This window comes from Anoplopoma fimbria, chromosome 11 (genome assembly GCF_027596085.1).
Source record: "Anoplopoma fimbria isolate UVic2021 breed Golden Eagle Sablefish chromosome 11, Afim_UVic_2022, whole genome shotgun sequence".
Classification (NCBI taxonomy): Eukaryota; Metazoa; Chordata; class Actinopteri; order Perciformes; family Anoplopomatidae; genus Anoplopoma; species Anoplopoma fimbria.
In genome coordinates this window covers 9,047,208-9,063,407 of record NC_072459.1, presented here as the reverse complement: position 1 = coordinate 9,063,407, position 16,200 = coordinate 9,047,208, and the positions used below count along the sequence as shown (strand labels likewise).

Here is a 16,200-nt window from a genome sequence, read left to right as displayed (position 1 = left end):
CAGCTGCACTCTTCACATCCTGACCTCATTCAGTGTGTGTGTGTGTGTGTGTGTGTGTGTGTGTGTGTGTGTGTGTGTGTGTGTGTGTGTGTGTGTGTGTGTGTGCGTGTGTGTGTGTGTGTGTGTGTGTGTGTGTGTGTGCGTGTTGATATCTAACCGTTGTCAAACACCAAACTTTGGACTGAATTTATCAGAGCGTAAAAGTACACAAAGAAACACGTTCATGTTTAGAACAAAATACTTTAAACTCTAAACTTAAACCTGAAGAGAAAGATCTTAATCGTATTTCATCCTGTGAGGAGTCTGATGCTGCAACAGAAATAAATCAATATATATATTTATCCTGATAACAGACGAGGATTTTGTTTCCTGGTGAAGCTGAAAACAAAAACATTGTTTCTAACAACGTGAAGGGAGAAAACGAGTCATGTTCTGAATTTAAACTCTGGTCATCAGGCCTTAATTACAGGACTTCACTTCCTGCTTCGTCTCATATTCAAAGCTCCTCGCATGTTACTGTTTTACTGCAGCGGGGAAACACCTCCTGTACTTCACTTTACTGCAGTTTCAGTAAAGAATCATTAGTATTAAAAGAGTTCAGTATATAGAAAATGTTACAAAAACAAAGGAACAAATGTCCACAAAGGAGAAACTTAAATATCCTTTAATTATAGTTGTGGCTACATGATGATAAACACAGACTTATGAGTCACATTCAGCTGCTTCATTAAGTCACATATTATAGTCATAAAAACATACAATCTAATCATACGCTTATCTTATGACTCCTAATCTCGGTGCAGTAAAAAGTATGTTTACCTCTGAGATGTAGTAAGTAAAAGTGAAGTACAAGTTATTTTATGGTTTATTATGACCAAGTGGATCATAATTATCATAATTAGAGTCTCATATAACAAAGGTTAAATACACTATTTAGACTATAATAGACTTTATTTTTTATCACAGTATGTCATTTCCGTAGAAACCTTTCTGTTTTTGTAGAAACCAGTTGACGTAACAAAACAACCACCAGACTCCATTCAGATTTCTGCCATTTTAGGAAGCTTTTTGTTTCCTCTGAACTCAATCTGCAGTTTTCATCTTGTGTTGTTGTCTCCTCCTTCTCCTCCTCCTCCTCTTACTCTTCCTCCTCCTCCTCCTCCTCCTCCTCCTCCTCCTCCTCTTCCTCCTCCTCCTCCTCCTCCTCCTCCTCCTCCTCCTCCTTCCTCCTCCTCCTCTTCCTCCTCCTCCTCTTCCTCACAGTAAATATTTTCAGTAATATGAGCTGTTCTGTTAAATCATGCGTTAGAGTTCTGTCTGTACAGGAACGTTTAACCCTCCCAGTGTAAACACACAGACCAGGTCAGCGATAAGATAACAGCCGTATCGTCTCACTGAACCAGACTTCATGCGTTTTAACCTTGTTTTAAACGGGTCATTCATACTATTTATGAATTATAATGTCTCCCCAGATTCCTTTCAGCTTTCTGTTGATATTTTGAGTTTAATCTTTATTCCTGGTGTTTTCTTTATGTAGAGCCAAACATTTTAAATAATAAAGAGTTTTATTACAGAGACTGGTATTTATTTTGGAGTGGCATAACATCCATTACCTCCAGTATTTTTACGCTTCAGTTTTTATTCAGATTAAAGAAACAAGATGTAACATGTTTACCAGCTTCAGAGGCTAGCTGTTTCCATTTGTTTCCAGTCATTGTGCTAAACTAAGCTAACCTGCTGCTGGTTGTAGCTTCTAGAGTGGCATCAATCTGAACATTTTGATGCACAATATTATTTTTCTATTTTAGTTTCTATTGGGTTCTGCCGTTAGTATCACTTCATACACATTGTATATTTGTATTCTTATGTTATTAATATGTTATCATCTTACCCTAATTGCTATTTAATTTAACTTCTTTTACACTTCATAATTATTACTCTATTGTTCATATATGTTTATATTTCTACTCTATTGTTTTTTTTATTCTTCTGTTGTAATGTTTAATCTCTGGCACAAGAATTTCCTTCAGGATTAATTAAATTCTAAAGAGGTGTCTAATGTTTCTAATTAAAAAAGTGAAAATAAAAAGATTCAATTCAATGCCGCTTAATTGTTATTATATTATTTTCTCGTTGGTTAAAGACAACTTGCTTAAGATAGATATAATTTTAAAAAAAGATTCTTGTAGAAAAAAGTGTAAAAATAATGTGCAACATTGTTTTTAAAGGCAGAATAATTAAACATTATGTACAAACATGCCAAAATATCTTAAGATGCAGAATAGTTTGAAAGACTGATGGACCTTAAAATATTATTATTATATATATGTTTTCTGTGTCCATGTCCAGACCTTTAGTTTATGAGTTTATTAGGTTTATCCGAAGGTTTTTTTGTTTATTAAAATGTGTTTCACTCTCATTTATAAAGATTCATAAACACACTGGCTTCAGTTTTATTGCTTCACACCTCAGCAGACATTAATCAATAATTGACAGGATGTTTATCTAAAGTTTGATGATAGCAGAGTTTGTGCGTGACATCTGGCTCAGACTAAAGTCCCACGAACAAAACCCTGATTTAAAGATAAACGTGACTTTGGTCTGCGAGCTAATCTGTGACTGGCTGCAGGTTACTCTGCTAACATGACCTCTATCTGAGATTTATACATGTATGTATGTATGTTGTCAGATATGATTGTGGAGGGGTGGAGGAAGTATTCAGATCCTTTACTTAAATATAGGTATTCAAAACAGTAAAAAAAATAATAATTTACAACTAAAACAAATGTAATGGGCTGCTTGAAGTACTCAGATGTTTTATTTTCGTAAAAGTTGCTACTATGTGGAAGTGAAGAAGAAGTATGAATCCTGCATTCATTAAAAATTGTATACAATATATACTCAAAGTACCTAAAGTAAAAGTACTCATTATGCAGAATAATATATATTATATTATTGTATTATAATTATTGATGCATTAATGTGTTCATCGCTTTGATGTTGCAGCTGGTCAAGGTGGAGCTTTTTTCAATGACTTTACATACTGCTGGTAGTTTAATCTGTAATAATACATCATCATTTATTTGTTGATTATATTAAATTTTAATAATCTAAATCTGTTAAGTAACTACAGTTAATTTAATAAATGAATTGGGGTAAAAAAGTACAATATTTTTCTAATGGAGAACATAAAGTTGCAGAAAATGGAAACACACAAGTAAAGTGAAAGTACCTCAAAATTGTACTATCCAACAACAGAGTGAGGTTACAGTGTTTTTACATCACAGACTGTGTTCTCTGTCAAGCCTGCAGTTCCAGACTCCGTCCAGCTGGTGGCGGTGTGAGAAGTTGGTTTGTCAACTTCGCATTAACACCAACGAAGAAGAAGAAGCTAATCCGTGCAGTTAGCAAGCCGACAATAAATAAAAAGAAAAACGTGCACGGTAAGTACATGTTGGGTTCAGAAAAACATACTGCACGTCTTAATAGTTAGTTATGAAAGTGGAAATACATACAGTGAATGTTTGTGTTGTCTGAGCACAGATATAAGAGCTTAGCAACCCAGCTAACGTTAGCGAAACAGGCCACCTGCTAACGCGGTGAGCTAACAGTTAGCCACAAAGTAGCCACGCTCATTTGTTTACATTACAAACGGGGACTTGAGCCTGTTGACAGCTTTAGCAAACACAGTTATGCATCTGCCCGTCTCCTTGACACACAATACCATAGATGTCTCTTTGAACTCAAAACGAGCAATTTGTGTCACATTCACAGTTTACACAGAACTCCTTTCAGAAATCTGCCCATTCACAAATATCTAGTTACTCAGAAGACATAAGAGCCAAGTACAACATTATGCAAAACCGGTAGGATCCACGTTATCATTCGGCATCTATCTATTATACAACTTAATACAGTGTTAAAGGAATAAGACAATTTGTTGTGGTCCTACTAAGTCTGCCTCCAGTCATTTCCCTATCAGAAGCTGTGCCCTGTGTCTGTAAAATGACAGATTTCTCTATGTGGTTTTGTCTGTACCAACACTGTTCTAACATGACTCTAATTTGAATACCACACATTTGAAGCTATGGCCATGACCAAGATTACCGAGCTGCTCACAGAGCTCCATCAGTTAACACAGGGCTCCATTCAGAAACCTGTCAATTCTGTGATACTTTATTATTCAGTAAATATGAACACATATTAGCACATTAATCAAAACCCGATAGGCTCCACTTAATCATTCGGCTTACATTCAATGCACCATTAATACAATGTTAAAATTTAGAACAGATTTTCCTAATCCTACTAAGTCTGCTTCAAGTAATTTCTGTCTTTAAAATGACAGATTTCTTTAATGGTGTTTTGTTTGTATCAACGCTGTTCTAATCTGAATGCCAAACACTTGAAGGTACCAACATGTCAGCCGATACCAAGATTGCCGAGCTGCTCACAGAGCTCCATCAGCTCATCAAACAGACCCAGGTAAGTTAGTGGCATTGGTAACTAGTTATCAAACAACCTATTAAGTGACTAAATGTCTACGATATCAATTATGTCTCTGTGTTTCCAGGAGGAGAGGTCACGCAGCGAACATAATCTGCTCAACATTCAGAAAACACACGAGAGGATGCAAACGGAAAACAAAAGTCAGTGAACTCTCTTTTCCATTTTTTCTATCTGGTTATAGTTTCTGTTTTTATGAGTCCTAATTCACTCAAACATTTTGTCTTGTCCCTCTGTCCTCATTTAGCTTCCCCGTACTACCGGACCAAGCTGAGAGGACTGTACACAACAGCCAAAGCAGACGCTGAGGCAGAGTGCAGGTGAGCAGCCGCTTTATTTTAAAGCTTCATGGCGCGTTTACTGACAGAAAGGAAAGTGACTTTGATTTAGTGGAAGTTAAACAGCTCATAATTCATCTCTAATATCTATTTTATATTAATGTGAAAACATCTTCAAACTACTGGATTTATTCAAATGTATCACCGACACTACATTTTACCAGATTACAGTGAACACATCATGATAACGTTATAATTTACCTTCAACCAATACTCAACGGTCAGTTAGTCCACTGGTGACTAATGAGAAACATGCCAAACCTTTTATTTATTCAGTTCGGACCTTTTCCTGCTTCCAAAAAGAAACAACTGGTTTAATTTACGGGGGTAGTTTGTGGCTATCATAGGAAACACAGAGTCATCAGTCTGTGCTGATAGTCTCTATTTGCCAATTCAAAATATGTATTTTTGATTTAAAATACTGTATTTATACAGGTTTAACCTGTTTAGATCGTTTCTAGTAAGGCTGGATATTCAGTCGAAATGATTTGTTTACTTCGCTGATTTTTCCTCCAAATGGTATCTTTGTCTTGGTTGTCCAGATAACATTTCTGTCCAGCTCTTTGTTGACTCATTACCTTTATTACTCCCAGCATCCTGCGTCACGCTCTGGATAAAATAGCAGAGATCAAGTCTTTACTGGAGGAGAGGAGGATAGGTATGTGTGTGTGATGAAGAGTTGTATATTCTCTTTTAATTCAGCAACAGGATGTGAACGTGTCTTTTTTTTTTGTTGCAGCGGCTAAAATGGCAGGCGTTTACAGCGACAGCGACCCTCCCAGGAAGACGATGAGGCGCGGCGTCCTGATGACACTCCTCCAGCAGTCGGCCATGACGCTCCCTCTGTGGATCGGGAAGCCGGGGGAGAGGTAGCTGCTCCACACTCACATCGTTATCAGATTAATAAAGTCACCAGGCTTCATTCTAAAGCTGTGTTCACACTAGACAAAACGCAAGATTATTTAGAGAAATTGGCGTGACGCTGTTTCTTTGAAGCCAATCAGCGTTAAGATTCTCCTTATGTCATCACTGACGTTGAATCAGAAATGGAAGATATAAACAGGTGTTCACCAAGATCTCTACAATACCTCATATTAGACCAAACTATGAGTATAAATATATGTGTATAAACCATATGATACAAACAATAACTACGTTGCTGTATTAACGCCTATATGACGTTACTTTGAGTGTTGATGGAGCAGCTGCAATGTTAGCATAGCCTAGCACCGATCGATCCAAATTTGCTTGTCGTCTCGTGGAGAAAACTAACAAAATAAGAATTCAGACTTTTTACAAATCGGCATCATTATGTAGTTATTTCTGGATCCTTTTTATCCGTTTAATACAATTAAATCACAGCAAAACTGTTTATTTTGGCTTCATACAGTTGTAGTAAACCAGCCGACGTGTGGCTTGTTAGATAGAGAGAATACAGGTGTTTAGTACAAAGCAGTAATAGTTGGTATTTCTTCCATGGTTGATGGCGGATATAAATGGCTTAGTTCATAACGGTTTCCATGGAGGTAGGCCCCTATAATGAGAAAATGAGTCCAATCAAACCAACTTTTTGTTTCTTCATTTGCAGTTTTTGAATCGGTTCTAGTGACCAAATGTTTTATGTTTGTCCAGATGGAGAGGCTGCTCTGTTCACACACACACACACACACACACACACACACACACACACACACACACACACACACACACACACACACACACACACACACACACACACACATCAGCTAAAGTCTCACACGTTGAAGTAACTGGTGTACAAACATGTGATCTGTTCCTGACATCAGCCCCCCTCCTCTGTGCGGAGCGACTCCAGCCAGCAGCGACTACGTGGCCAAACAGGGAGACAAAGTGGCAGCGAGGGTGAAGGCCGTCGACGGAGACGAGCAGTGGATCCTGGCTGAGGTGGTCAGCTACAACCATTCCACCAACAAGTAAGAACACAACACCACCAACGAGTAAGAACCGCTAACACTTCACTACCACAGCTGGAGGACCAAGGGTTTAGAACCACAGTGATGAACAAGTATTTTAAATCAAATGTACGGAAAGTATCCCAAAGAAAACAGACTATTATATTATTGATAATTATTATGTCATTTGTTAAGGTTTTAACTACTTAAATTTGTAAGAATATAGATCATTTTAATGAACATGATCATGTGTGTTGCTTGTAGAGTCTTGTAGAAATGTCTATCTCTTAAATAAATGTATTGGAGTAGAAGTATGAAATAGCAGAAACTAGAAATAGTCATATAAAGTACAAGTATTTAAACTGAATCCTAAATTCCTCCTAAGCTAGATTTCCTTTTTTCAGTGTTTAGTATATTTCCCATCGTCCCTGAACGCCTCATTGTTCTTAACCTCTGCAGGTATGAAGTGGATGACATCGATGAAGAAGGAAAAGAGTGAGTTCTCTTTAATACTTCATGAAACTTCTCCCCTTTATGTTTTATTTCTATCTTATTTCCTTCTTCAATCTTCATCACTTCCTTTCAGGTTTGTCCTCAGAAATGTTGCCAAATATTTTATTTTATTTTGTCATCATGACAAGATGTTAATCACAGACTGCCCTTTTTTTAGAGTTAAGATTTTTTAACCACCAATTAAATGTTAATTTTATAATATAAAGTCCTCCAGACTCCAGATCTCTTTTCCCGGACGGTTTCATGTGTCTGAAAAGTGTGTTATTTTTACTTAGTCGACAAAATGTAGTTGTTTAAACCAAAATGTGCAATTTATTGTAGTTAATTAGAAATATGCTCAAACCGTATTGTAGTTTATTTTTTAACTGTGTTTATTGTCATTTTACTGAACTTACAAGATAAAATAAAATAAATATATTCTAAACACCTTTTATGTCCAAAGTTTATGCAATATAAACTAGATCCACATAAAATGTGCTCAAGCCATATTCTAGTTTATTTTAAAAACATGAAAAGTTTCGATCACAAATTGTCTCTTTTATTATTTTTTTTAGAAGTTTGTCCTGATGATTCCCTCGATATTAAATGTGGAATATTTACACTATAATTAAATATTTACTTTAGAATAAAAGATTACAGTGAGCCGGATGTATCAATCCATTTAATCCACATGAGCCACGTTAATAAAATGTTTTCCCAGAGCGTATTTGAGTGTCTGATCGTGTGTTTGTGTGATCAGGAGACACACTCTGAGCAGACGGAGGATCATCCCTCTGCCTCAGTGGAAGGCCAACCCAGAGACCGACCCGGAGGCCCTGTTCAGTAAGGACCAGCTGGTTCTGGCCCTCTACCCCCAGACCACCTGCTTCTACCGGGCCCTCATCCACACGCCTCCACACCGGGTGAGCCTCTCTGCAGACAGCTGATCAATACACAGCAGCTTATAGATGAGAGAGCAATGTCTGTGGAGGATCAGAAGTCATGTTCAATATGTTTAACCGGCTGAGACGGCTATCAAATCATCCAGGATCATAAAACTCACGGATCAGATCGGATCAGCACAAAAGAAAAAATGGAGCAAATATAACTTTTAGATCTCTGATCACGTTTTTCTTACCACTGATACTAATTATTGATCATTGATGATCCATATTATCAGATACAGATCCCTTTGTTGTTTGATTATAGAAGCTGGTCTACAAGGATCCAGACTATTTTTTTTTATTCACCATCCCAAAAATCATTTTAACATTCTGAAGTCAGAAAACAATCAAAAATACGAAATGTTGTACTTTTACTTTGTTATACGGTTTCTTTTTCTCCATAAAAACACAATTCAAATGATAAGGAAATAAGATATTGTATTTTTATGGATTAAAACACATCTAGTCATTATTAGTTTTAATGATGTATTATAATCTGCTTAGAGCTAGTGTTAGGAGGTTAAACAGCTCATAATTCATCTCTAATATCTATTTTATATTAATGTGAAAACATCCCCTTCAAACTACTGGATTTATTCTAGTTTATCACCAACACTACATTTTACCAGATTACATGTGAACACATCATGATAACGTCATAATATACCTTCAGCCAATACTCATTTTCACTGAACAGAGCCTGAACGCATCATGATGTTACTGAACTGAACCTCCGTTCATTGGCCTTTAGCGGTGCTGCTAACGTTACTAGCTCTCCTCCTGTTGATTTAAACACAGATTGGTTGTTTACAATGTAACATTATCAGAGATCAGAGACTAGAAAACTATAAATGATGTCCTGATCTCATATTTTACTGAATATTGGAGGATAACGATCGTCAGTAAAACTTTATTTCGTATTTTAGGGATCTTTGTGTTCTCTGCCGGAGTGTTCTCTCTCTCTGTGTGTGTGTGTGTGTGTGTGTGTGTGTGTGTGTGTGTGTGTGTGTGTGTGTGTGTGTGTGTGTGTGTGCGTGAAATAATAATTCATGGCTACCACTACAAGTCATTAATCCGTCCGTCCTCATGACAGAAACAGAATCTAATCCTGGAGTCTTTGCACAGAAGAAATTTTAATCCTCTGAATTCTGGTTTTTGTTTGTTATATTTCCTCTGTTCTTCTTCTTCTGACTATTAAAGGAAAAGTTTCCTCAGATTCCCCAAACTGACCTCAGTGTTTGTTCTGTCCTCAGCCTCAGGACGACTACTCTGTGCTGTTCGAGGACACGTCGTACGCCGATGGTTACTCTCCTCCGCTCAACGTGGCTCAGAGATACGTGGTCGCCTGCAAAGAGAACAAGAAGAAGTAACGAAGAAGACGTCTGAAAGTGCTCCCATTTCCTTTTTTTTTGTTGTATGAAAACGTGTCTCCAATTAAACTCTCAGGTTTTGAGTTTCAAATCATTTGGAGCAGCTTCTGGTTCCACTGATTGACCGTGGAAGGATAGAATCTTCTAATGCTGTGTTCACTCCAAACGTGAATGACACGAACGATGCAGTGCAAAACGAAAACACGCCTCATTTGCACATGAACGCAACTTGAACTCGGGCGAGAAATGATTGTAAGTGTATATTTTGAGTGTTGATGGAGCAGCTACAATGTTAGCATAGCCTAGCATCAATCGGTCCAAACTCCATCCAGAAAACAAGTATTTTAAAAGTTGTTTGCTTGTCGTCTTGAGGAGAGAACAAAAAAATCATGAATTAAGACTTTTTTACAAATCAGCATCATAATGTTATTTCTGCATCTTTTTTTTATCTGTTTATAACATTTAAATCACAGCAGAATAGTTCATTTTGGGTTCATACAGCTGTAGTAAACCAGCAGACGTGTGGCTTGCTGGATACAGTGAATACTCCTCCAGATGATGTTATGAACCCAGACAAGACGAGTTTATTTCCCGGATATGTGGGACTTCCACAAAACGTACAAAAGAGTACTAATGGTTATTTCTTCCATAGTTGATTCTAAATGGCTTAGTTGATAACAGTTTCCATTGAGACAAGCCACTCCCCCTCTCCGGCGCGTCTAGTAAAAACTGTCAACGCTGAACTGAGGTGTGAGACAGCAGTCAGTGAAGTGAGTAGAAGCTGTGTCCCAAATCCATAGGACATACTGAGTCTGTGGAGCGTTCACTGACCAAGTCAATCATTGAAAAACACTAGAAACAGTCCGTATTTTAAACTAAAACACTTCTGATTCTTTACTGTTGCTGTTCACTATCATCACACAAAGTAGATGTAAAAGTAAAAAAGATGAAACATTTTCTGTCTTTTTATAAACTTTTATTACATCACGTTTTGATGTTTTTTTGCACGCTGCATGTAAACGGCTTTGCATGTTGATTTCTTGTGCTGCAGAAACAGTTTAATATAGAGTTTATTGTCAGTGTGCAGTATTGATTTGGGACACAGCGTTTGAGTTTGGACACATATGTTACCCAGTGAGGACGGAGCAGCATCTTGAGGCCAGAAGAGGAGCGTTTGATTTCAAACACCAGCGTCAGTTTCATCTCCACGTTTGTGGTCGGAGCTGTTTGATCATTCTGTCTATAAAATGTTTATTTTTTATTACATGTGATGTGATTGATTATTGTGTGAAACAGAAAACTTAAAAAACAGAGTGATGAAATGTTTTAATGCTTCGCTGCTTCATTCTCCACACACACACACATGTAAAGTTACAGTTTCAGCACTAGGATCACCCATATAAGTAGATTTACTTAAATACTCCCTCTTAAATACAAATTAGAGGTACTTTTTTTATATGCCCACTCTACTTATTTTAGTGACTTTGCAGGTTTAAATTGTGATGACATGAGTTTATAAAATATGTTTTGTTATAAATTAAAACCTGAAATCTTTCAACAGAAAATACATGAATATATTTGTAAAACTATTTTAAGGCATGTAAAAAAAAATCTGGTTCTAAATGTAATAATGTAAATATCTATTTTTGATTCATGGGTAATAATGTTTTTCCCTGATTTTCCCCTAATATCTCTTTAGAGGAAAATAATGTATTAATCTATTATATCTATTTTGTTATTAATATTGACATCGTTTTTGCTTTATTAATATTAATCGCAATTAATTAATAACTATAGATCTTAAATAAATGCAGTAGAGTATAAAGTACAATATTTCACATGTAGTGAAGTAGAGGAAGCATAATATAGCTGAAAATGGTAATACTCAAGTAAAGTACCTCAAATTGTACAAGTACTTAGTTAATGTACTTAATTTCATTCCACTTCTGCTAAATAAACAGTTTTATAGCCAAAGATGCTCGATAACATGTTTAGTTAACTTCTCATTGGCATTTAGTATACATTTCCCACAGTACTTGAAGGCCACACTAGGAAATGGAAAGTCCGCTAATGACTTATAGTATCCCACCGTCCGTGAAGGCACCAGCAGCCCGCGGAAAAAGAAACAAACATGGCTGAGTCGGTGAGTGTTTATCGGACCTGCTGCTTTTATCGGTTAAAAAAAGCCTCTTAATCAGAGAATGATGTCGAAAAAAAATAAACGTAATATTGCTGTAATTAAAAACGCTGCTGCAAAAAAGTGAACCGTTTCGGTGTTAAGCAACAGAAACACATTTAAACTCCATTCAGAGGAAACATTAGCATCATCGTAGTGGGATGTTAGCTGAAGCTAACAGTGGTCCTTCAAAATAAAAGCCTGCAGGTTAGTTGTAGTAGGTGATTTAAGATGATCACTTTTGGTTTCGTTTTTGGTCAAAACGTCCTCCAGATAAAACAGTAACTATTAAACCACCAATTTAACAACGTGAAACAAAAGTAAACAGTATGTAGCTGGGTTTCCATAGCTTTAGTAGAAGAACCTCATTTGAAAAAGGCTTAAAAAAGTGAAAGTTTTATTATCACCAGCAAATGTTACCATACACTTTGATAATAGTTCAGCCAAGCCAGTGCTTTTTCAAACAACAGTCATGCAATATAAATAAAGAAATCGTAACTTCATAATGTTTTTTGTTGACATAGTGAGATGTGTATTTAACTTAATGATCATTTTTGAGCCTTTAGTTTCTTGTGCTGTTGATCTGTAGTCCCAGTTTCTAATATTTTGTCCAGACTATTTACATTTGAAACAATTCAAAAAGTTGGAAGAAGTATTCAGATCTTTTACTTAAACTGTGAAACATTTATTTAAAATACTAGTTCAGTAAAATGTTACTATTTTATCTGATGTTTCTGGGTTAATGTGTATATTTAATTTTAACTCCTTTACATCCTGTTGGCTGGTTTAATCTGCCGCAATGCATTATATTCAATAAGATCATCATATGTGTGTAGCGCCGCTGTCCAGGTATCTCTGTAAAAAAAAAAAACGGCCTGTTTCCAGCTTTGTGGTGATTCATTTTCCAGCTGATCATCTTTTAGAAAAAGTGGAATTTGATTGTGTGGTGTCAAGAACCTCCACTAAAAAGGTCAATGGAAACAAGTCCAACCTGAGTCTAAGAACAATCAATGAAAAGTACACTGAAAGACACTTTACAGATAATTTATTTAACATTGTGTAGAAAACAGCTGATCACATCCTCCGTCTGTCCTCCAGGTGTCTGATGGTGAGCAGCAGGCTGTGAAGCCTCCACCCAAACGACGACGCATCCTTGACCCTTCAGCCATCGTCTCAGTTCCCGTTTACTCCAACAAGGTGAACAGCCGGCGCTCAGTAAAGGCTGACTCCAGAACGGTCACGATTAATGTGAGGATTTGTCACAAAAATGTGAAGTTTACATCAGCTGTTTTGTTTTCAGGTGAAAAGCAGTCTGCAGATGAAGCCGATGGCAGCTATGTTCGCGGAAAAGGAAAACTCAGGTAAAAAAACTGAGGTGAAACGCTCAGAGAGAGGGTGAGGTGTGTTTTTAACGCTGTGAGATGGATTGTTTGTGTCTCTGAACAGACGACGCTGCAGACGACAGTTTGTGGTCTCAGTTGTCATCTCGAGTACCAGCAGCAAACGTCGTCCACCTCAGTGACTCTGAGGAGGACGAAGCAGAACTCCAGACCAAGAAAACAGAAGAGTGAGTCGTTATAACCAGTAAATCTGGTCAGTGGAGACAAATGTTTAACAGGTTATATTTCACTCACGTTCTCCTCCGTTCATCGATATAATAACAAGTAAAATGTATTTAATGTGAACACGTTTTCTCACCGTTATTTTCAGAGCAACCTCTTGCTGCCCGTCTCCTCCTCAGAGTCCGGTCCAGAAACAGTCCAGACAGGTCACAAGGAAGATCAGGTGAGTCCAGATTATTCTGCTCAGTTCTAGTTTGTGTCACTCAGGTTAAGATGCCGATCAGTGTTTCTAACAGTACTGGACTGCATCTGTTGTGGGAGCTGACTCAGCTGTATTCTAATGTTCTCCGGTACTGAAAAGTGAAGTCAGTGCTTCATGTGTTGAAGCTGCATTCTCTCTACTGTCCATCAGGGGGCGACTCCTCTGGTTGTAGAAGTCTATGAGAAAATGACTCTACTTCTCTCTTGATTTATTTCCTCAGTAAACATTGTAAACATGAGTTTATGGTCTCAATCTCTAGTTTCCAGTCGTCTTCAATACAGCATGAAGTGATCTGTTTGTCTTCCTCAGTGAGATCGACAGAAGGCTCCGGGACGTGAACTCCCTCATGTCTCCTGAACCTCAAGACAGGAAGTGCGTCATGGAGCAGGAGGATGACGACGACGACGTCATCGTCATGAACCCCTTCTCTGGACGTCAGAGTTCTCCGTACAGCTCCTCGGTCCGGGAGATCCCCCTGAAGATCCGCTGCCGGACCGACGTCCACAAGATCCCGGTTCTGTCGGTACGCTCGCAGAGACCACCATCTAAAAGAATAAACACCGTGTAGTAGGACGTGATGATGTCACTTGTTTGCGTCTTAACTCATGCTTTTGTTTGTTTGTAGTCGACCCCTCTCAGTGATGTGGTGACCAAGCTGTCCGTCCTCCTCGACGTTCCTCCTCCTCGCCTCCTGCTGCTGAGGGAGGAGGTGGAGCTCCAGACGGATGCCACCGTCGGCGAGCTCGGCCTCGGCATCGCTGACATCATCGGTAGGTCACATGACACTCTCTCATTTTTACTCTGTCTTTATCAGCTACTTGTTGAGTTGAGCTTGAACGGCTCGCTCTTCATCTTGTAAACAAAGTTATTCTTACTTTTTGTCTCCGGTGCATTCAGCCACATATCATGGTCTTCCTCAGTTTGTCACTGGTTTAATTGTTGTGATAAATGTGGACTCTCCAACATAAAAGCAACAGCAAAAAAAGGATATTATATATATATATGGAGACTATTTTGAGATAATGATGCTTAACTTTGTCATTTTAATCTTGTATTCTGTTTTTTTTATGGTGACTTTGTAACATCTGTCCAGGGACTGCAGCTAACATGTACTGTCCCTACAAAATAAACCAAGCAATTTAAAAAGAAAAGAGCTAAATGCTAACATTAGCTAGTTATCAGTAAACACCAGCTGATTAAATGTCTGTAGTTCTGCAGGTTATTTGCTCATAAAGTGTTGATGATGATGATGATGATGATGATGATGATGATGATGAAAAGTCAGTAAATCAGAAAAGTTATTACGCAAAGTTATTTATCACCATCGGTCCAATAGTTGTTGAGATGTTTCTGTCTGGATCAAAGTGCTTTTTTTCTGTTATTATTCAGAGTGCGTCGTCATGGCAGCGGAGGATAACAGTAAAGCCGACAGCAGTAGCAGTAGCAGCAGCAGCATCACTGTGAGGCTGCAGAGCAAAGACAGAGACTCCTCACAGGACTTCTCTCTGCACCGAGTACGGAGCTCCTCTTCTCTCATTCATCAGCTCTGTGGTTTTTTTTTTGGCAGCAGGAATCGAACCTGTGACGTTATAATCTGTGTGTGTTTCAGGACGCTCCGCTGGCCTCCATCTTCTCCCAGTATCTTTCCCGGATGCCCTCCATCGCTCAGACGAAGGTCCGCTTCCACTTCGACGGCTGCAAAGTGACGGATGGACAAACGCCGGCTCAGCTGGACATGGAAGATGGAGACATCATCGAAGTTTGGCTTTAGGTTCTGTTCATAACATCCATCATTTGTAAAAAAAATAATCCACCCTTTAGTTACTTTATTTGTAAAAGATACTTTATTTGTAAAATGAAAACAGATAATGGGATTATATGTTTAGACATTTTAAAAAACCAACAGTAAACATGTACGAGCCCATAAATATTTGTGCAATTGTAAACTTATTTGAATGTCTTTGACTGTACAATAACCTCTACTTTGTACTTTTTACTGATATTGGAAAGAATAATAAAGTGAGTAAAAGTTGCTCTCCGTAAGAAAACTCTCAGGTAATATTACGTCTCAGTGCTTTAATTTAAATCATTTTATTTATTTGTTTATTATTAACGTGTGTACATTTAAAAAAATATATTTGGGATGAAAATTTAAAATCTAAAATGTAACTACAAACTGTCAAATAATTGTTATTGAAGAGAGAATCCAATATTTTCAATATTTAAGTATAAAGTACTGTATAATTGAAATGATACCTCAGAACTGTACTTATTATGCAGTACTGGAGTAAATGTACTTATTAATAGTATAGTAATAGTTACTTCCACGGTGGAAATTAATAAAGAAATGTAAAGAAAAAAATACATTGATTACATTTTTTATTTTGAAAATAAATTTATATAACAATACTTTCTTTTGTTATTTATTGATTTTTTTTAAATCATTATATTTATTTTCAAATTAAACTGCAGATTTATTTAATATTTAAGGTGTTATTTATATATTTTATGTATTCATTCATTTAGTTATTTGTGTATTTATTTACTACAATGGGAGTAGTCCGCCGTGAACATCCTCTGATTAGATTAACTAATCATCTTCGTCACGTGATTTAGACA

General features: G+C 37.3%; 2 protein-coding genes across 2 annotated transcripts; both read left to right on the top strand.

Moving 5' to 3' along the window:
* The first annotated feature begins 3,320 nt into the window (after positions 1-3,320).
* sgf29 (SAGA complex associated factor 29) lies at positions 3,321-10,876 on the top strand. Its single transcript, XM_054607758.1, has 10 exons — positions 3,321-3,443; positions 4,412-4,485; positions 4,574-4,649; positions 4,754-4,826; positions 5,438-5,502; positions 5,584-5,713; positions 6,650-6,796; positions 7,235-7,270; positions 8,028-8,190; positions 9,465-10,876. The coding sequence occupies exons 2-10, from the start codon at positions 4,420-4,422 to the stop codon at positions 9,579-9,581; spliced, it is 873 nt and encodes a 290-aa protein (XP_054463733.1). The 5' UTR covers positions 3,321-3,443; positions 4,412-4,419; the 3' UTR covers positions 9,582-10,876.
* A 789-nt stretch (positions 10,877-11,665) lies between these two features.
* nfatc2ip (nuclear factor of activated T cells 2 interacting protein) lies at positions 11,666-15,942 on the top strand. Its single transcript, XM_054607905.1, has 9 exons — positions 11,666-11,724; positions 12,856-12,954; positions 13,058-13,118; positions 13,204-13,324; positions 13,468-13,542; positions 13,891-14,104; positions 14,207-14,351; positions 14,971-15,095; positions 15,191-15,942. Exons 1-9 carry the CDS (start codon positions 11,713-11,715, stop codon positions 15,350-15,352), a joined length of 1,014 nt encoding a protein of 337 aa, XP_054463880.1. The 5' UTR covers positions 11,666-11,712; the 3' UTR covers positions 15,353-15,942.
* Positions 15,943-16,200: the final 258 nt, after the last annotated feature.